The following is a 21,048-nucleotide window of genomic DNA, read 5'->3' as shown; positions in this document are numbered from 1 at the left end:
GGTGTGTACCGTTTTTTTTTTTAAATCAAGGTGCTTGTAATTTTCAAACACACTCAAAACAGTATTGCACTCTTAAAAATATACACAAAGTGTAACAGACAAATGCTTGTATTCCATGACTGAATGAACACACAGGTAAAGCTGCCTGTTTACCTGCAAACCTCTCTGTTTTCACTTACTGAGAAAGATTACAGCTGTCGATGCTAGAACAGCAAAGAGGGTGAAGAGAAGGATCTGGTAAGAGCCCATAAGCTGTTGGACAATTCCTGCTTCACTGCACTGACCTACCATTTTCCAGAAACAGGAGGTAAGATTTAGTCGTGTGTGTAGGCAGACTCCTCGTTTCTGTAATAAATGACACTGTAGAGACATGTATCTAACCACTCTGCAGCTTTGTTGCAAGAACTAACTGAAAAGAAATATGAAATAAGCGGTTTCAAAATCATTAATCCTTCCACTAGGACTTTGGTGCTGGAGCCTTAAGGAATGAAGTTCTCTCCCTAGACCAGGTGCAGTGAAAGTTTCCTGGCTCAGGCCCCGTCAAAGTGCCTCACTAGAAATAGGAGGGACCCACCCCATGGACTAAGGGCAATTCAGTCTCCTGCTTCTATCGGAGACTCCCCTCTGTTCACTAGGAAATAGACCCAGACCAGCAACTCATGTCATGTAGACTACTAAATACAATCAGATGGAAACCGCTTTGCATCATTCTTAACCTGCAGCTCCCTACAACACCTCTTCCCACCCGCATCAAGTTCAGCTGTTCACACCTAGGGAGTAAGCCTCTTCCTTGTGATCCCAGTCTTCACTGTGAAATGAACAAAAGAGGGCCCCCTCGTTACGGAGTTAGCATTCAGAAGGACCAATGCTGGGTGGTGTTGGGTACTTAACTCCCACTAAGGTCAATGAGAGTTAAGATACCGCACAGGTTCAGGCCTAGACACAGTAAGGTAGACGCTTGTTTCACTTTCTTGTAACAGGAAAGCAGACTGGAATGGTAAAGAATGAGGATCCAGTAACTAGCAAACCGCTTTGATGGCACTATTGCATCTTCTCATGCAAATAAGACCAGCTGATACTTACTAAACAGATGCTGCCCTGCCAGAACTCTCACAGTTATGGTAACTCTTTGGCCTGTGAGAATACAAGAGACATTGATAAAGATGGGGGCTGCCATCTGGTGGAGAGATGAGAGATTGACCACACTAACTGGGTAGGAGACAAGTCCAGGCATGTTGGGCGAATGTTCAGGCTGCCTCACTATTATCACAGGAGAGTTGGGGTGGACCTTTGAAAACAGACAAAAAGCAGTTATTGAAAAGGTAAACAAAAACAGTACAAGCCAGTTCTGTATAGTACTAGGGTTCTACCAAATTCATGGTCCATTTTGGTCAATTTCATGGTCATAGGATTTTTTAAATCATAATTTTCATGATTTCAGCTATTTAAAGCTGAAATGTCACGGTGTTGTAATTGTAGGGGTCCTGACCCAAAAAGGAATTGTGGAGGGTCACAAGGTTATTGTAGGGGGGGTTGTGGTACTGCTACCCTTACTTCTGTGCTGCTGGTGGCGGCAACTGCCTTCAGAGCTGGGCAGCTGGAGAGCGGTGACTGCTGGCCAGGATCCCAGCTCTGAAGACAGGGTGGCACAGTATGGTATTGCCACCCTTACTTCTGCACTGCTGCTGGTGGGGCGCTGCCTTCAGAGCTGGGATCCTGGCCAGCAGTCACCGCTCTCCAGCTGCCCAGCTCTGAAGGCAGCACAGAAGTAAGGATGGCAATACCGTGACCCCCTTAAAATAATCTTGTGACCCTCTTGCAACTCCCTTTTGGGCCAGGACCCCCAATTTGAGAAATGGTCTCCCTTGTGAAATCTGTATAGTATAGGGTAAAAGCACACAAAAGACCAGATTTCATGGGAGGAGACCAGATTTCACGGTCCGTGACGTTTTTTTCATGGCCGTGAATTTGGTAAGGCCCTAAATATTACACACTTAATAGCAAGGTTATTTACAACAATGCAGTAGTGATGATAAGTATTCCTGTAATTACCATCATTTGCAGTGGGTAGCAGAATACTGGATGTGCTGATACTTCCAGAAACGGCCTGGGCCTGCTGGCATGACCTTGCACACACAGTGCGTATGAGGTTATGCGGCATGGGAGGTGCCATTTTGAAGACTGCACCACCCTGCCCTGGCGGGTGTGACCTCGCACATTGTGTGTGTGAGGTCACTCCAGTGGGGACAGAGTGGCGAGCTCTTCATCCAGTTTTCTTTCAGTATCAGACAGGCGACAAACCACCCCAAAAGAGGATTGTCCAGTTGGAAACTGGACAAATGGCCTGCCTAGCAGTGGGGTTACTGTAACTTAGGTTCTCCCTTGTCTACCTGCCCACCATTTCCCCCCTCCTGACATAAAAGAGGGGGAGTGCTCAATTACTGTAAAAAAACACCACTATTTCCAAACACAGAAGTAACTCAATCATTTCTTGAAGAATCTCCCACAAGGGACCAAGGGACTGCTCAGACCACACCTACTGTACCGGGATCAGATTTTCCCTACAGATACATCCTAAACAGAAGGAAGAAAGGTATATGTATGCCCCAGGAATGGAGGGGCAGAGAGCTTTTTATGTACCTCCAGCTTTTCTAACACTTTCTCAGCTCCCAGCACTCTGATCTTGCCATTTAGTTGTTTGCTGCTAAAAACCAATTCAGACTGGTTGAGGTAAAATGCGGGGAGGAAGGGAACCAGGATTCTTTGCATTCCATCCTTGCTTTGTTCACTGAAGAGACAGACCATCACATCTACAGAGATCTCAGCAAAACTCAAAGCCAGCAGGACTTCATCAGACTGGGGTTTAGCAGTGATTATGCAGGCATAGAGACCTAAATTCAAGATGGGGAAAACCAAAGAATAAACATTCAGAGGCCTTGTGTTTGATTGTTTTTAATACATAAGCCATCTATCACCGGAAAACTACAAATAGTGAGGGGAAAGGAGAATTCACTATGCATATTCTTACCCAATGCTACCAAGTCAGCAGAAACAATGTTTGTGAAACAACACCACATTCTCAATCCGGTGGAGAAATGGGAATTTTGTGGGAAGAAAAAAAAATCAAAAATGAAAAATCCCCCCAAATCCCTGGCCCTTTCCCTTGAAAGGGGCCGGCGTGCCTACCTTTTTCAATACTGAAGTGTGACCGGACATGAAAGACTTTACTTGCTGGAATATCCAGCACTGTGCTGCTGAACTCAACTTGACATAGCAGGTGAGACTCTGGGCGAAGCAGATTAGTGATTGCATAAACCTGACTAGGGCTGCATGGGCCTAGAAGAAAGAGAACTGGAAGAATGAATGAGCCAGTAGTATCACATGGATCTTTCTATCAAGCCCAGGTGATGAAGCTTTCTCTGGTGGCTAGACCAGCTGAGAGGCCAGTCTATCATTTCCATCCAACCTACACTTCCCAGACAGAAGATTCTTTCCCAGTAGGTCACTGACACCTACAATCATTTCAATGGCAAAGTACAAAGCTGAGTTTGAAACAGACAACATGTTTTTCTTACTTAAAACCTAGGGCTTGGAAACTGAAGTTTTTATTGACAGCATAAGAATAGGCCTTGTCTAGACAAGGCATACATTAAAAGAATTTCCTATTTTACATGAGAAAATATCCCTAATTTTGATATTCTTGGAAGGACACATAGGATGTACTAGTAATCTGTAGTCTAGCAGTTACAAAGGTTGAGCTGTAGTTTCATCACATTTTAGGGTTATAAAGCCTGCATGGTTTATACTGACTTTGAATAAAGTGCTAGAGGACCAGTTTATAAATTGCTTTTTACCTGCAACTCAGTTTCTCTCAAATATGAGGGCTCCTACAGAATAAATACATTTGCTCTCCCATGGAACAAACACTAGAACCGAACCACCCCATTAACTGCAGCAGTTCAGTAGTTTAGGCCAAGCTGGAGGAATTTAGAAGAAGCCAGCAGTAATAGGTCTTACCTCTGAGGCTTGTTCCTGCCCTGCCTGTGGCAACGAAAACCCAGACTTCAGAAGAGGTAGGAGTATTGGTTAGGTAGCTTTTGGGACCAAGGTGGAGGCTTAATCTTGATGAACCATTGACAACTACCTAAAACATAAATCTGGGTATAAATTTGTGTTCGAAAGACTGGTGTGTTCATATGGACAATGGGGAGTTTTATTGCTGTAACTATTTTTCTGCTACTGAACATTCTCCCGTTCTCCAGAACCAAGCAATGTTATTACCTTGGGGACCAGACTGTCATTCACACTAAGTCCCCTTTACACTGTCAGAGTGGTGTAAAAGAATCAAGCTCTTAGTGTCTTCTTTTTAAAGACCCTATTAACTTACTTACAGGACTGTTTTTCCTATCGAGCAACTGAATCCAGGTTTGCAAATTATCCCATGTTAAGTTACAGTAAAAACTCTGTTTTTGCAGCACCATAACAGAGTCTTCAGCCACTATGCTAATAGTGCTGCTTTCAGTTTCTAAGTATGGGCTGTGCATTCTTATAAACAAAAGGATTCCAAGGTAAATACAGACTAACTGCCATGGGTGCAGCATACAAGTAATTTATGGGAAGAATTTCCTTGGCACAAGCAGTAGTAAGCTGGTCTCTCCTACAGAAGAGTGTAGCAATAAATACCTCTCTGTATGTTTTCACTATCCCTGGGATGTCATGGAAGATTGTAGCTGTCCCAGCATTCTTCACAAATGCTGCTCCACTCAAAGGGTCTGTCTCAAGAATGCCAGTGGGGGAGACTTGCCACAGCCCAGGTTCACCTATAAAGGCCAAGTCATAAACCAGATTCCTCTGGTCAGTCTCCACTTCATGAAAGGAATCACTGAATGTGCTGGGAATAGGTTTCAGACGTCACTTCCCCTATAGCACGTTCACAGAGTTCATACGGTGTAGGCCACACTCACAGATCTTGTATTTTTAGAGCTCAAAGAGAACCTTTCAAATAGTCACGCTACACAAATGCCCCCCACCCAGTGGAATACACTGAGCTAACTGTCTGCTTGATTGCAAAGGCAGACTGTAAATTGTATTTACGTGAATAAAATAGAACCATAAGGCTGCAGGTTAATTTTTAGGGTCACTGAGTCAAGAGAATGCTCAGATGAGGTTTTATAGATGAAGGAAAGGGTTTGGCATTCCTGGCAATGCTCTCTGGTTACCTTTTGTTCCAAAGACACTGTCAAAGCCTAATTTACTGTGCCGTGATGAGAAGACAGTAATAAAACTGGAGCTGCAGGAGCACTGACTATTATGTATTGAGTGAACCCTTTGTATAAAGAACACCAGTCAGTCGCCCCTGTGCAGCCTGCCCTCTTGGATGGCTGTGAAGTGCCCCACCGGTGAGTGAGGAAAAAAGAGGAAAATAGCAGCCCTGGAATGAAAGGATGCAAAACACTCAAGGTCAGGGACAGCAAGGTTGAGCCCACACTTGAATCCTAGAGCAGCGGTTCTCAATCTTTTTCTTTCTGAGTCTTCTCTCCCCCCCCTCCCCCCCAACATGCTATAAAAACTCTATGGCCCACCTGTGGCATAACAACTAGTTTTCTGCATATAAAAGCCAGGGCCAGCATTAGGGCGTAGCAAGCAGGGCAACTGCCCAGGGCCCCATGCCACAGGGGCCCCCCATGAAGCTAAGCTGCTCAGGCTTTGGCTTCAGCCCTGGGTGGTGGGGCTCAGGGCCTCGGGCTTCAGCCACGTGCGGTGGGGCTTCAGCTTTCTGCCGAGGGCCCCAGAGAGTCTAATGCTTGGCAGACCCCCTGAAACCTGCTCACAGCCCCCCAGGGGGCCCTGGACCCCTAGTTGAGAACCACTGTCCTAGAGCACTGGAGAAGGGAGGAGATAGGCCTGATACTCCTTTTACTTGTACTGGTGTAAATCCGTAACAAAGCCAATGTAGGTGTAAGGATAATTAGGTCCCTTGTCATTTGACGGTAAGAAGCAGATACTCTCTTTTGAGGACCCACTAAAGCTGACACTTTCTGGTTCTGGGCTAGCCAGGAATTGCCACTGGAAGCGCTTCACTGCATTAAACTAGGCTCTTGTAGGAACAGGATTTCCACCAGACCCAACAGAGCTCCCTTTGTGCTCAATCCCAGAAACGAACCTAGTGCAGAAGTCATGCCAACACCGCTTTCCGCACGTGCAGTGGAGCCGGAGCCAGAGCCGTGCAACATGCTTCATCTCCTTCTTACTACTGGATGCCAAAATAAGCTACACAGCTCTTCCTGGTATGGCAAGCTAAAGCTGAGAGCATTTTAATATGTCCAATATTAACTCCTTGATGCCAAAAAGCATTCAAACTCCCATCGCTAAGCAGTTACGCATTTTACACTGGCCCTTATCCTGACTGTCACAGAGTTAATGGAGAAATTAGAAGCCGTACCAACTTGAAATTGGACGACTTTATGAAAGTGGAATGTGTCTGGATTAGAATTTGGCCAGGACACTGGAGTGAACACCCCTCCCACAGCCACAGTTTTATGTTGCCTTCAAGTCAATACCTTCAGCTGCGGAGGGAACCCTAACACCATGCTGGGAGCCCAGTTCAGTTCCGACTCTGGGGAAGATGGTCCCCTATTAAATCCCCAGCACTGCTCCGTTGTCCCTTAGTGGTCTCTCATTCAAGTATGGGCTGCCTAGCTCTGCTTAGCTTGTGAGATCTAACATGGTGACCGGAACAGGTCATGTTAACACCACAATAGATAGAGACTACAACACACCAGGAGCAGAAAAACAACACACAAACCTTCTTGGTTTACAAGGGGAGTGCTGAAACAGATCACATCTCCTACTGCAATGGGCTTTGAGAGGTCTGGCTCAATGACATGCTCCACGGGCATGTGGATATAATCAGCCATGCCTGGGTGCTTCTCATCCCAGATTCCCAACAGCGTCACTCCTCTGTTCACAGCCTGAGCAATGTAGGTGTAATTCTTATTCCCAGGTCTGATTAGCAGCAGGTCATCTCTGAAAGCAAACAAGCCCCAGTCAAAAGAAAACCAGCAGAGCTTCGGATGCCCAGAAGAGATAAGCAGCATATTTCAAGTATAAAAACCCCACGGCTAACATAGCCCAGTGAGTACGTGAACCAGCTTTTCACTTCTGAAGAGCTCCTTTCAATTCTGCTTTAGCCCTAGGGTGACCAGACGTCCCGATAAAATCAGGACCATCCCGATTTTTAGGTGTTTGTCCCAATATTTCGCTCCGCCGGGTTTTTTTTTTGCTCCGCCGACGGACCCCCCCCCCCCCCCATGTGTCCCAATATTTTCTTCCTCTCATCTGGTCACCCTATTTAGCCCTGAAATACAGGTCCTTTCACCTATCCCACCACTTGTACTGCTAAAATTTTACCTGTGAGTTTTAGTTACCCTAGTCAGCTATGTGCCAACCTCCTCAGGACTGTACCTGTTCAAAGCCAGGTAAAGCTGGGTGTTCTGGGCATGGAATTTTTCCCCAATATTGTCATAGAACTGGACTGTGAGAGTAAGAGCCATCCCCAGAGGAAATGCCATCAGAGATGTGCTGCTAATGGTGTAGAGTTGGGGACTGGTACTTATCCTCAGGTATGACACTGGAGCCACCTGTAAGAGACAATGCTTCCTTTGGTTCACTTTACAAAAAATACATTAAATGTATGTCTTTCCCACTGAAACAGATCCACTTATTGTGTACAAGTGTACAATGGTACATAACTATTTCAGAAGGAAGAGCACCACCTACTGAACCATCGATATCTCTTCCTGCAGCACCTAGGTTTTGCTTGGTCTCCCATCACTCAAAGCATTTAAGATTGCCCTTAAATTATCAATAGCACATGAATCAATTAAAAAGCATACAATATATTTATGGTGAGATCATCAGCACTGTTTCTTAGCCCTTATTTTAAGCTGTAAAAAATGAAGTAACAGATAAAGTTACTTTGCACTTCTGTGGGGCCTTTCACACAATGGGGTGATTTACAAACATGAAACCTCACACACATTATCATCCCCCATTTTACAGATGGGTAAATTAAGGCTCAAAGAAGTGATGTGACTGGCCTCCAAGGTCACACTTTGAGTCAGAGGCAGAGCTGAGGTGGAACCCTGGAGATCACAAATCAGGGGACCTTACTCACCCCTCCGAGACACTGATCCTGATACAATGAATAGTACATGATCTCTCAGCATCAGCAGGTTTTACTGATTTAAAAAAATCAGACGCGGGTGCTATTTCCTTTACTTGCAACAGTACTGGCAAATGTCTTACCCGGACCCCAGTTATGACTGTCTGGTTGACTCCAAAGAGTTCTAGAGAAGTTACTTCTAGCACTGCAGTGCCTGTTACAGCTCCTGCTCTCAGGAGCCCCTGGCCATGCTCCTCAATGACGGAAGAGTTGGGGAAACACTGCAGGATTTGAGAGCTCACAAGCGCTGCCCCATTCCTAGGTCAAAAACAGAGTGAACAAACCCTCGGTTACACTCTACCAGGCTGAAAATTTGGGTCTAAATGGAGGGCAGTGAAGCCATGAGAAACCTCAGCAAGAAGGGCTTTTCTCAGACAAGCCATGAATCCAGCAGTTTCAAAACTCCCCCAGGATAGTGTGCCTCCAAGCTCTTCCAGTTCACAGCTTAACGTATTTTATTATTATTTAAATGAGACATGAAAGTGCTAAGCCAGTGGTTCAGTGACAGCACCACCCGTTCATTCACAAGAGATCAGAGTTTGGGCCCCAAACTCCATCTCATTCCCTATGCTGAGAGACTGAGAGTAGGAGGAAGGCACAATATTGTCCAGATGGTCAGACCCCGCTCTGCTCAGGGTCACTCAGATATGTTGCACATTTGAGGGTGGTAGGGTACCAAAGGATACCCCTCAGAAAAGTGCATATTATATTCCCAACAGAAAAGAACATTTCTGGGAGTGTGCATAATCTAAGAACCACAAAAACTACCACCCCAGAGACAAGCATTTGCAGTTATCCAACAGTTCATTTCTTGCACTGAGGGTAGAGCTCAGCCTGGTCTCAATCCTCATTGGATAAAATTCATCCCTGTGCTGGGGGATAGCACGCGGCCCGTGGAACACTTACATTTCACTTCAGCCCTTCTGTGCAAGGCTTGAGTTTCATTTAATATGCACAAGGTATGGCTTTAAAGACTAATGTTCAGGCAATTTCAGAGACTGAGCATGCCCCAAAGTGGTCTCCCATGCAACAGAATTCTGCAAATCTGTGCAGCTCTTGGAAAGAAGATAAAAAGTTGACTGCAATGCAGAGAGACTGACAGCTCCCTGGATTGAAAGGAAGAACACATGCTGTAAATTGGTGGTGCCCAACTTTATTACACAGGAGGGCCACATAAACCTTGTGTGGGCCAAACAGATTCTACATATTTTGGGGGTTGGACTAGATAACCTCCTGAGGTCCCTTCCAACCCTGACATTCTATGATTTTAATGTCACCTGTATCGATTTCTCTTTTAAGTTCAGCTTGTTTCGTACGTATTTAGATAGAAGCAACCTATGTCCAGTATTGTCTATTTACACAACTGTGTAAACTAAATGATGTAAACATGATGACAAAACGCTAATGAATCAGCTGTTAGTATTTTGTGTTGAAGCAGGCTACGGGCTTTATGAAATGCTCTGGTGGGTCACATATGACCCACGGGACATAGGTTGTGCACACCCCTGCTGTAAACTGTTTCTCTCTCCTATATTTCCTGGGTTCAGAATGGAATGTCTTTTCTTTGTTTACCTGTTTGTATACAGCTTGAGCTGTGAGTTTGTGGACATCAGAATCTGCTCTGCAGGGCACTCAGGAGAGAAAAGTAGAAGCTTATCGAACACCTGTAGGAACAAAACAAATCATTTTATAAAGAGAAATTCAGAAAAATACATCTGGGTTAAATTATTACTATTAGAACCAAATTAGGTACTATTAGAACCAACCAATGAAAGAAAATGCTTTTTCACACAGCATGTGATCATCCTGTGGAACTCCTTCCCACAGGGGATCAGAGATTAGATGTTGTGACTAAAACGTAGAGATTGGATAATTTTCTATCCATAACTTTATACGTGACATAGTAGGGATTAACACATTTTTTAAGTTTGCGAATGCAAGCTGATTGCTGTCCGACAGAATCCACCACCATCCATATGTTCGGTAGAGAACAACAGGACTGGAACATATGGATTTTTTCCCTCCCTTCTTACTCCTACAGCATCAGGTCTGAGTCACTGCCAAAGACAGAATACAAAAAGTCAATTGACCAGTAACATGATCCAGTATGACAAATCCTATGTTTCCATGTAGGCTGGTCAATAAGAAACCAGAAGAAAGCCCCTCAATATGGGGGTGGAAATGATAATGGCTGCCTGGATAGCAATGCACAGTGCTCATCAGCAGAGAAAAGCACTTGTATTGTTGGGAATCTTTTCACACAAGGAATATACAAATACAAAACATAGTAAGAAAGTACTGAAAGAAACAACTAAGCATTCAACTTGCATTTCCAGCGGCTGTTATGGGAGCTGTACGGTTAAAGCTCTTCACATTGCATGGAAATGAGGAACTTTCTCCTGCTTACTGGCTGATATTTGCTTTTATTCTGAAAATGCCAAGACTGTTTGGCTCCAGGCTCGAGAGCAGTCACTGAAACTGCCGCTGTGCAGGGGGTGAGGATTTCTATTCCAAAGGCTTCAAGAGGCAAATCTAAATGAAAATCCACAAAATCCATATCAAAAGTGTGGGCTGGACATTTAATGTGGACAGGCCAGCTCATTAACAGAACTCTCCCTTGCTTTGCAGCTGAAACAACACTGCAGCTGGGGGGGCTGGAGTTACACACAATCTATATTCACCCCATGGGCAGCATGAATGAAGTCACCACTAACCAGGAGTATCAGTTAGCAAGAAATACAGAGACATGCAGAGAAGGGTTTACACATCTCTGTGCACACTGTGACCACAATACATCTTTTGTGATGCACCTGTCCATGCACAGCCCACAGCGTACGCCTATCCATGGCACACCTGCCAGCCTGACTTCGTATCTTGCCTAGGCTTCGTTTCCGTTTTCCTCCTTGCTTCAGATATGAAATCCTGTCTTCTACCTCTTCCCATGAAAGTAAGAGATCCCATTTGGAGTGACCAGGAGAACTTACCAATATTTGTACTTCATCTGAAAGTTCAGCCATGTTTCCTTCCAACTGACCGGCGGATACATTCAGACATTGCACTGTCACTTTAATACTGGTTCTCCCAGCCGCCTTAGTATGTACAACCATAGCAAAGTTATTCTCAGGTACAACCCGCAGGGAAACCTGACAGAGAGATGGTAGGGTTGTCATTACAGGCTGCTCAGGCCTTTCTGATCAACTGTTCATTTATAGTAAAGGAAAAATGCAGAACGATGCCATATGTGGGGTTCAAGAGGTCATTTTTTCCTTGGATTTTCTTCTTTATGATGAGAGATGCAATTATAAATTAATTGCCTCTAGATACAATGGTTAATGAGCAACTCCCTCAAGAGCCTAGTACTGTTCCTCTTAAGATATACAAAGATCAGCATCCAGCTCAGTGCAGCTCCAGCTGGCTCTGCTTGAACAAGGAGACTGCTAAAGACAGTCTCTGCCCCGAGGAGTTCACAATCTGAAACCTGCACACAGCAGACATAGTATAAGGAAGTCTAAGGCAAAGTCACTGCAGAGGTCACTGTTCAAAGGCTTGTGTAGAAGACTTTGTGAAAGGCTTTGTCGGTTTCGAGGAAGGACTAGGAGGAGGAAGGGGAGGTCACTTGGTGTCCTAATTTATGAAGCCAGGGTGGCAGGGATGCTGGCACTCAAGCCATATGGTCTGCAAAGCAGTGCTAATCTGCCCAGCAAGGAATTCTAATGCAGCTTGCCTTATCCCCTGATGCCTTTAGCCACCACCTGCCATGCAGTGGGCTTTAATCGCGTTCTTGTGGACAGCTCCATACCTCTGAGTGTCGGGGGAGAAGGTCCAGAACATCCCGTTTACTCATTGACCAATGGAATATCAGCCCTGGGTTGGCATTACCAAAGGAAAATGGAGTCAGAGTGCTGGTCAGCCCCATGACATAAACAGGCATCTGCAAAGTAAAAATACTGTCACCATGGGAACTCAGGGTACTGCTGATGTTTCCTACACTACAGTTTGGGCGTCTAAGTGTAATTCTGTAGGGAACAGCTTCCATACGAGGAGAGATTAAAAAAACTGGGACTGTTCAGCTTAGAAAAGAGCCGACTAAGGGGGGGGGGAGGCATGACAGAGGTCTATAAAATCATGACTGGTGTGGAGAAAGTGACTAGGGAAGTGTTATTTACCCCTTCACATAACACAATAATTCAATAAATGCCCTGTTCTGTTCATTCCCTCTGAAACATTTGGAACCAGCCACTGCTGGAACACTGGGCTACATGGACCACTGGTCTGACCCAGTATGGCCGTTCTTATGAACAGCAGACAGAGAAATTAATAGGACATAGACTATGAGGAGTTACCAGCATGGTGATACAAGAAATTAATTGTAAACTCTTCAAAAATAGTTAGCGTTTGTAGTATGTGTCATGAATATGTTACCAATAGCATATTCTCTGAAGTCCCTTAACATTACTGTAAAACATACAAACAACCTTGCTAAATGCCTGGCCTTAGAGAAAATATCACAACTCCTTCCTACAGTGGTATATACTTGTGTGCAGAAGACCCAAACTCAGTCCCCCGCTCCCTGTACTGATGGGAGGAGCTGTGTATGCAAGTAGAGCAAGCATATTCTACCTGGAGATACACAGATCTTCGGCAGCAGCCAAGCAGTTCACCTTTTCAGTGTACATTCCATGCTGCCCTGCACAGAACTTCCTTCTCACTTATACACACAAAGCATTTGAGAGCCCTTCTAAATTCCAAGTATGAGAAAGTTTCAGAAACTATCTTACAACAGTGGACTAGATGCATGATGCTCCACTAGCACGGTTTCTTGAGGCATTTGTGACTGATATTCCAGGCTCCCTCTCTCCACTTTAATGCTATGTCTCTGCTGGGCCTTAGTGCACTGTCATTTTCCAGCTCCCATTCAGTGGAGCACAGAGCTCTAACCCACTGTAGGACTTAGGTTGCTTATCACTGTGAGAATGGGGTTTGGAGCAATCCAGGTTTGAGCATACACAGTAGAACAGGAGTCAGCTAAAGTCTCCATTTGGTAAATTGGTGCCATTTGCTTGAGAAGGTTGGAAGTTACTGGCCTAGTTGACTAAAGAAGTCCATTTTCAGTTACTACATCACTTTAGTAAACCCTCTCTCAGGATTTTCAGCACTGCTTGGATTTATAACTCCAGCTAGAGCTAGAAAGTCGGTCACTACTTGCAGGTCACTGTGGTTTCCGATATTAGCTACAGAACTAACCTTGGTGGCTGTTATAAGCCTAGTGGCAGGTGCATGAATTCTTACTGCTCTCAGCTGAACTACTTCCAGTTCCACTTGACCCTGCAATATAAGACAAACAACATGCTTTGAGATATAGGAGTAAAACGGACAATCTGAGGAAGGAGACTGGGGACCTACATTCAAAATAAACAGTGTGTAGGCTGGTTAGGGGCTCAGCTGGTAGCTTTAAAGGAGAACTAGATTTGCATGCAGTCCCAGAGGTTAGCAGAATTGTAGAAGTGACAGTCCCTGAAAAACATTAAGCAAACATGGCACTATGGCCACCAACATAGAGGTAGCAGCAGCTTATTTGCTAGCCAAGCAGGGAAAGTTTCTGGTTGGCATAGAGCTATTTGATGCTCCATTGCTTTCTCCCGTGAATTAAACATCTATTTTGTTTCAACAATGCACTTCCCACCGAGGGTGCAAAAAAAGCAAGAAACACAGAGATGTAGGAGCTGATGCCACTTAGTCAATCATTTCTCCCTCCAACAGGCAAAGGCCTTATCTCTCATTTCAAATATAAAACCAAAGAACAATGCACCTACAGTAACCTTTACTTCTGTCTAGGCACGGCATGCATATAGCATGGGGTCTTGGGGATGATGGGAGTTTTGTCCAACCAAGGATTTCAGGATCAGTTCCACTGAGATGCCCAAACCCACCTGCAGATGTGCTTCCTCAGCAGAGGCCAGTGCAAGGGAAATAAATCAGAGAAACAAATAAGGAATTACAAAACAAGATAGGAAGATACCTTTGAGAAAACTATTACTTTTCCTGTGTCTTCACTGACCGCCTGAATGGTACCCTGTATTATGGCTGTTCCAACTGCCTTAGCCATCACCTGGCCCAGCCTGTTAACTACAGCCACAGTCTGGTTACTGATAGAGAAGTGAATGATGGACTGTGGCTGTGGGCCACCTTCTGACATCACCTGCAATATATTTAAACAACAGGAAACTGTAGCCTCAGAAAATGAGGTAAACCCAACTGAACCACATGCCAGATCTGCGCTTTTCCCTGTCCACAAACAGAAAGAGTATCACATATTGGAAACAAACGACGCAGTGTCTCTTCCCCGGCTTCTCAAGTGAGTGCGTCAGATACACCCCACAGTGCAAATAAATTTAAAGAAACAGGAGAAAGGCCAAACATACCTGATGTAATTTTGACTTCTACTGCTTAGGAAAGAGTGGGGAAGGTTAAGTGCGGAAGAGGTAGTAAAGTAGGAAATAGAAATAGGACTAGTAATAGGATATAGAGCCTTTACCACCTGTTCTATCAGACATTTTTTACTCTTTTAACATGGCAGGGGGAGGGAGGGAAAGGAAGGAAGGAAGGAAGAAAGAGGCAAAGGGGATTGGGTAAGTCTCATTTGTCTCTGGAAGAACTAATATACTTTAAAGCTCACCTGCCTCATGTTATGCGGAATGAGGGTCATTTCCTCTGGGAGGAGTCTGAACGGAGGAAAGACCTGGCAAAGGGAAAAGGAGGGAGAAACTTTTCTGCTGCAGGATTTCTTTTTAAAAGACAAACCGTTACTATTAAAAATACTCCTTGCTTAGTGGTGCACTACATGGCACCAAGCCAGTCTGCACTTAGTCTTGAAGTGCCACAGAAATTCTACCACCGCTGCCAACAAAAAACCTCACAAGAGCTAAAATTACCTATAGTTTAGAGACCAACGAGACTGATGGTAGCTCAGTATCTGAATTCTTTGCTACAGCATAAAAAATAAATCACATGTGCATTTCTCTAAACTGATTATGCCACATCCTTTTGAGATCTCTATAACAGAGAATGGGACTCCCAGTTAGCAAACACCCTCTGTTTTATAAACATCAGGACTACACAGATTTTTATAAGGAAAATGGGATAATTTGGTAAAATATACAAATAGCAGCAAGTTGCCCTTACAGGAAATCTGTGATTTCTTATAAGACCTTTCCATTCTTTTATGACTGTCAAACCCATCTAAACTCCAAGCTTTTCAGGCCAACATTATCCAAGTGTTTTTTTCACTGCATTTTGAAGGAAATGATTCTACACCAAGTGAGAAACATCTGAAGGTAGGCAGGCACAAATGGTGAGCATTCTTACTTCAACCTTCCGAGGAGCAGAAGTGAATTTTCTTCCCATCTTGTCCCAGGCTGTAGCCACCAAAGTTGTCTGGCCTATTGCGACAGCTCGGAGTACATAGACTTCAGAGTATTCACCCACTTCCTCCATTAGCCTGCAAAGATACTTAACAGTTATTTCACGTTTCCCAGCTTGCATTAAAATCATATGATGCTGGGGACAGAAAATGTCTTTAACTAGTTGATGAGTTTAAAATGAGTCTCTAATACCGAGGTTTGTGTTTCTAGACAGCCAACACAGTCCTAGACTTATGTTCCACAAAGCTCTGAGTGGCAGAATTCACAATCTGTGATAGTTGTGAGAATGTCTGTGGCTGTATTCAATCATGTTAATGCTCTGGAATCTATATTTTCCAGGGAAATTAATGTCTCTTTCCTCATGCACACAATATTTTTGTCATGCTGTGGCAAGGTTAAGTTATATAATCCATTTTCTCTGACATCATTGCTGAATACTAAGATATTTGTAAGTAAGTACATATATTTTCATCTGCCTCCACAGTAAGCAAGCAGTACAGTATTAAGATAATAAAGGGATTCCAAGCTATTTCAATCAAAAGAGCTATACATTTATGGACTAACCATGCCAGAAATAAACAATGTAAACATATTTAATACACAGCTATATTTTTCTGTGGCAAGGGGATTCCGTGGCAGTGTAGAAAACCGAGTGATGGGAATGGAGATAACACTTTGCCTTCTGCATCGCTTTTCATTGAGGAGCTACACTGAGAGGTTTACAAATACGAATTTGTAAACCTACCCTATGAGGTACTTATGTATGATCCCCACTTTACAGAAGATTAAACCTCAGACATGGGGAGGTGAAGTGACTTTCTCAAGACCACACACGCTGGGACAGTGACATGACTGGAGACAGAATGAAGGAGTTTGGACATCTAGTCACCACAACACTCCTTTAGCCAGGGGATGGATAGGGTGCTGGATTTTGCTCTGTAGTAATCAGTTCTATTTTGCAGTAGAGGATGGATATTCTCAGCTGCTATTTGCGGTGGAAATGCACCAGGCTGCCTACTGTAGTACTCACATAAGTGTAACAATAGCAGATGCTGCCTGCAGTTTGAGCTTCATGTACTTGAAATATTTACTCCTGAATGGATGTCGATGAAAACCAAGGACTCGCACGCTGACTAGGACAGATTTGCCAATCTCGATCTAGGTAAAAAGAACACTTTTACCATTTTTGGCGGGGTCTCTGTACCTATGCCTAACCTTGGATGGGCTGCAAAAGGACACCACCCACCTTACCTCTCTTAAGTTCTCCTTCCTACCTGCAGAGAGATACTCACATAGGCAGGACATTCAAGAGGATGCAGGCAGGCTCCCTCTTCTTTCAGTGTCACTTCTTCATCAGAAATAGAGAATTGTTGCTGTTAAAATTAGAGGCTCATCTCTTCTAAGAGCTGCTGTGGGGCTGCCAGAATGTATGGCAGCCCCTACAGTATGAGGCAGGGATTCACACTGGGTCTCCCATTGTGTAGCGAGTGACACTATTGTTGGGACACTGAATGGCCTTAAATACATTTTTTAACCCAGGTAAATTAAGATTTCACATTAATAAAATGTGAAAAAAACAAAACCAAAAAGACTGGCCTGGTCCTTCTACAGCAGTATGATTTACTGCCAAAAACAAACCTCTGAAGTGGATGCAAGATCTCATGGTTTATCACCTAGCTAAGACACTGCATTCAATCTTCAACATAAGCCCCTTGCAGCTCAGTTCCAGAAGAAGTTGTTTACTCCCCCAGGGAAGAAGAGAAGAGTAGATACTAGGGCAGGAGTGGGTAGCGTCTAACCAAGTATTGAAGAAAAAACAACTTTTCTTGCAGTCCTGTGTACAAATCTTGCACCAAGTGCACCAAGCCCAGCTATGTGGCTCATGTGAAATATCTCTGCCCCACAAGATTTGAAGAAAGAATCGTAAGAATTATAGAACCAAAGTGTAACTCTCATATTTTTGAAGCCTCAAACTCTCAAAACCACCACCCACCATAGTTAAGAGTCTATCTTCGTTACTAAGCAACCTAGAGAGAGATGAGTTTCTTCAGGATGATGAATGCATGTTGTGCAGTCACATACTTTGTCCTTGGGAGCCAACAGCATATTGGAATAGCCAAGAATCCTGTTCTTGGATGCCTAGATGAAAGGCTGCCACACTGACGATGTCTCTTGTATTTAAAAAGAGACGTTCATACAGATTTCTCTAACAGTGTGAAAATAAAACAAATATCTTTTGAAAGGAAAATTACTTCACAGATGGCTCCATACAATGCAAAAACAAACAAACAAACAAACAAAGTGTGAACGGAAATAAGAACAAACAAACAAAATATCACATCCCAGCAGGCTAGGTTTTTTACAGACATTTCAGTTTCCCTGCGATTGCCTCACCTTGTCAATGAGATCCACCTCCAACTCGTGCATATCAGACACATGTATATAGACTGTAGCTGGTCCCAGAAATGCCAGACAGAGATCGTAGACCTCCAGGGTTAGAGATCCAGGATGCAAAGGGATGATCTACAAGGAAAGTGAGGAGGTACTAGCCATACTATCTGCAGTGGATACCGATTTAATTTGCATCAAGCTAAAGCTAACTTGTAAAAGTGACCAAGTTTGGCATTCTGCTGAAAAGTCATTGTTCAAACCACCATGTAAACAAAAGAGGGAAAAGCTCTGTTAGGGTCAACCAGAAACCATCACAGGACTGTTCCTATAGCACAGTTCCAAGAGCATTGTGTCCAGTCTAGTTTTAAATGTCTCAACTCATGGTGTTTTCACCACTTTCCCTGGAAATTATTCAACAGTCCAGAAGGTCACACAGTCAGGATGTTTCTTCCTGATATTCAGGCTAAATTTCTCTTTACAGGAAAGCAAAGCTGACTCAAGTGTGATTTCTGACTCTGCTGCTCACTCATGCCTCTGGGCCCGTTAGCACCAAATAGTATATTGTATTATATTTACTGTTACAGGAAATAGCAGCAAGGAAAACTACAGGAGAGAATTAATTTTGATTGAGCAACTATAATGCTTGAAAGTGTCACCCTATACAGGATCTGGAAGTCAGCCAAGTCCCTACCCATATAATAAAACCCAAAAGGTAAATACAATCTATACACAGTAGCTGATACAGTGTATTTTGTACCATTTGGTGACAGGCATACTTTAATCCACTATTCTAATATTTTCCCTTACTAAGAAATCTAGTCTAACAAATATCTGGCCCACTTTACACACTTGCTGGCAATAAAGTAATTCAGCATGTTAAAGTGAACTGCATAAACAGTTCTGAAGGTAAAAAGAAATGAGAGATGGAAAGTAAGAAAAAATATCTATTTCTTTCCAGGAGGGTGAATCTCACTGTGAGATTTTGAACCCAGGCTTTTCTCCAGGGGAAAACATCTTGAATGTGCTCACCTCGATGGCACTCTCTGCTTCCAGGTATGTAGTGTTTACAATCTCCTCTTTGCTGCTGTTGACCAAGAAGTACCCAGATCCTTCCACTAGATCAAATATTTCCTAGAATGGTACAGAAAAATGAGTAAAATCCCAGGGCACTCACTCCTCTACCAACTCAAACTGCTGGCTCACTGACTTAGGGGTTTAAATCCTGCAGTCCTTTCTCAGCTTTTACTCAGTCTCCAAAGGGAGTTTTAGCCCAAGTAAGAATTGAGAATTGCAAGCTGCATGAAACATTTTCAAAACACTGTAATAAAGGCTCAAATTACAGGTATACCCCAACTAAAAAAAACCAAAACAGTAAGACCACCAAAAAAATGCCACCGTGGCTAAACAGCAGAGTAAAAGAAGGGATTAGAGGAAAAAAACACTTATTTTAAAAATTGGAAGTCAAAGCCTACTGAGGAAAACAGAAAGGAACATACACTCTGGCACATCAAGTGTAAAGGAATACTTAGGCAGGCCAAAAAAGAATTTGAAGAGAAATTAGCAAAAGACACAAAAACGAACAGCAACATTTCTTTTACGTACAACAGAACCAGGAAGCCTGCCAAACAACCACTGAGGCCACTGGATGGTAAAGGAGCACTGAAGGAAGACAAGGCCACTGCAGAGAAGCTAAATGAATTATTTGCATCAGTCTTCACTGTAGAGGATGAGAGGAAGATTCCCACACCTGATCTATTCTTTTTATGTGACAAATCAGAGGAGCTGTCCCAGATTGAGATGTCAATAAAAGGAGGTTTTGGAACAAATTGATAAATTAAACAGGAATAAAAGTCACCAGGACCAGATGGGATTCACTCAAGAGTTCTGAAGGAACTCAAATATGAAATTGCAGAACTACTAACTGTGGTATGTAACTTATCGCTTAAATCAACCTCTTTACCAGATGACTGGAGGTTAACTAATGTAACACTGACTTTTAAAAAGGCTCCAGAAACGATCCTGGCAATTACAGGCCAGTGAGCCTAACTTCAGTACCAGGGAAACTGGTTGAAACCGTAGTAAAGAACAGAATTATCAGATACATAAATGAACATGATTTGTTGGGGAAAAATCAACACGGCTTCTGTAAAAGGAAATCATGCCTCACCACCACTCTATTAGAATTCTTTGAGGGGTCAACAAACATATGGACAAGGGTGATCTAGTTGATATAATGAACTTGGACTTTCAGAAAGCCTTTGACAAGGTCCTCGCCAAAGGCTCTTAAGCAAAACACACAGTCATGAGATAAAAAAGAAGGTCTGATCAGTAACTGGTTAAAAGATAGGAAATAAAGGTTAAGAATAAATGGTCAGTTTTCACAGTGGACAGAGGTAAATAGCAGGGTCCTCCAAGGATCAGTACTTGGACAAGTGCTATTCAACATACTCATAAATGATCTGGAAAAAGGGGTAAGCAGTGAGGTGGCCAAGTTTGCAGATGATACAAAAATTACCAAACACAGTTAAATCCAGAGCTGACTGCAAAGAGTTACAAATGGATCTCACTAAATTGGGTGACTGGGCAACAAAATGGCAGATGAAATTCCATGTTAAGTAATGCACATTGGAAAACATAATCCCAAGTATACATACAAAGTGATGAGGTCTAAATTAGCTATTACTGCTCAAGAAAGAGATCGTGAAGTCATTCTCGATAGTCCTCTGAAAAATCTGCTCACTCTGCAGCAGCAGTCAAAAAAACTGACGGAATGTTAGGCACCACAGGAAAGGGACAAATACCAAGACAGAAAATATCATAATGCCACTATATAAACCCATGTTACACTCACATTTTGAATACTGCCTGCAGTTCTGGTCACCCCATCTCAAAAATCATATAACTGGAATTGAAAATAAATATTGAATTGGAAAAAGTGAAGAGAAGGGCAGCAAAACCGATTAGGGGTATGGAACAGCTTCCATTTGAGGAGAGATTAAAAAGACTGGGACT

At 43.4% G+C, this 21,048-nt stretch overlaps 1 protein-coding gene across 1 annotated transcript in view; it reads right to left on the bottom strand.

Moving 5' to 3' along the window:
* The window catches only part of NUP210L (nucleoporin 210 like), a 44,606-nt gene that overhangs the window by 3,096 nt on the left and 20,462 nt on the right, over window positions 1-21,048 (bottom strand). The window contains exons 20-38 of the mRNA XM_065419857.1: window positions 19,066-19,167; window positions 18,040-18,168; window positions 16,676-16,803; window positions 15,590-15,722; window positions 14,901-14,963; window positions 14,244-14,423; window positions 13,469-13,549; window positions 12,024-12,155; window positions 11,209-11,367; window positions 9,797-9,888; window positions 8,308-8,482; window positions 7,465-7,640; window positions 6,806-7,026; window positions 4,684-4,820; window positions 4,018-4,144; window positions 3,187-3,336; window positions 2,641-2,891; window positions 1,084-1,288; window positions 180-284 (exon numbers count right to left, since the gene is read on the bottom strand). Coding sequence (XP_065275929.1) covers window positions 180-284; window positions 1,084-1,288; window positions 2,641-2,891; window positions 3,187-3,336; window positions 4,018-4,144; window positions 4,684-4,820; window positions 6,806-7,026; window positions 7,465-7,640; window positions 8,308-8,482; window positions 9,797-9,888; window positions 11,209-11,367; window positions 12,024-12,155; window positions 13,469-13,549; window positions 14,244-14,423; window positions 14,901-14,963; window positions 15,590-15,722; window positions 16,676-16,803; window positions 18,040-18,168; window positions 19,066-19,167 — 2,746 coding nt within the window. The remainder of the gene's footprint in view (window positions 1-179; window positions 285-1,083; window positions 1,289-2,640; window positions 2,892-3,186; window positions 3,337-4,017; window positions 4,145-4,683; window positions 4,821-6,805; window positions 7,027-7,464; window positions 7,641-8,307; window positions 8,483-9,796; window positions 9,889-11,208; window positions 11,368-12,023; window positions 12,156-13,468; window positions 13,550-14,243; window positions 14,424-14,900; window positions 14,964-15,589; window positions 15,723-16,675; window positions 16,804-18,039; window positions 18,169-19,065; window positions 19,168-21,048) is intronic.

This window comes from Emys orbicularis, chromosome 20, assembly GCF_028017835.1.
Source record: "Emys orbicularis isolate rEmyOrb1 chromosome 20, rEmyOrb1.hap1, whole genome shotgun sequence".
In the NCBI taxonomy this organism is placed as follows: Eukaryota; Metazoa; Chordata; order Testudines; family Emydidae; genus Emys; species Emys orbicularis.
Note: the sequence above shows the minus strand (reverse complement) of the source record. Positions and strands in the feature narration are given on the sequence as shown.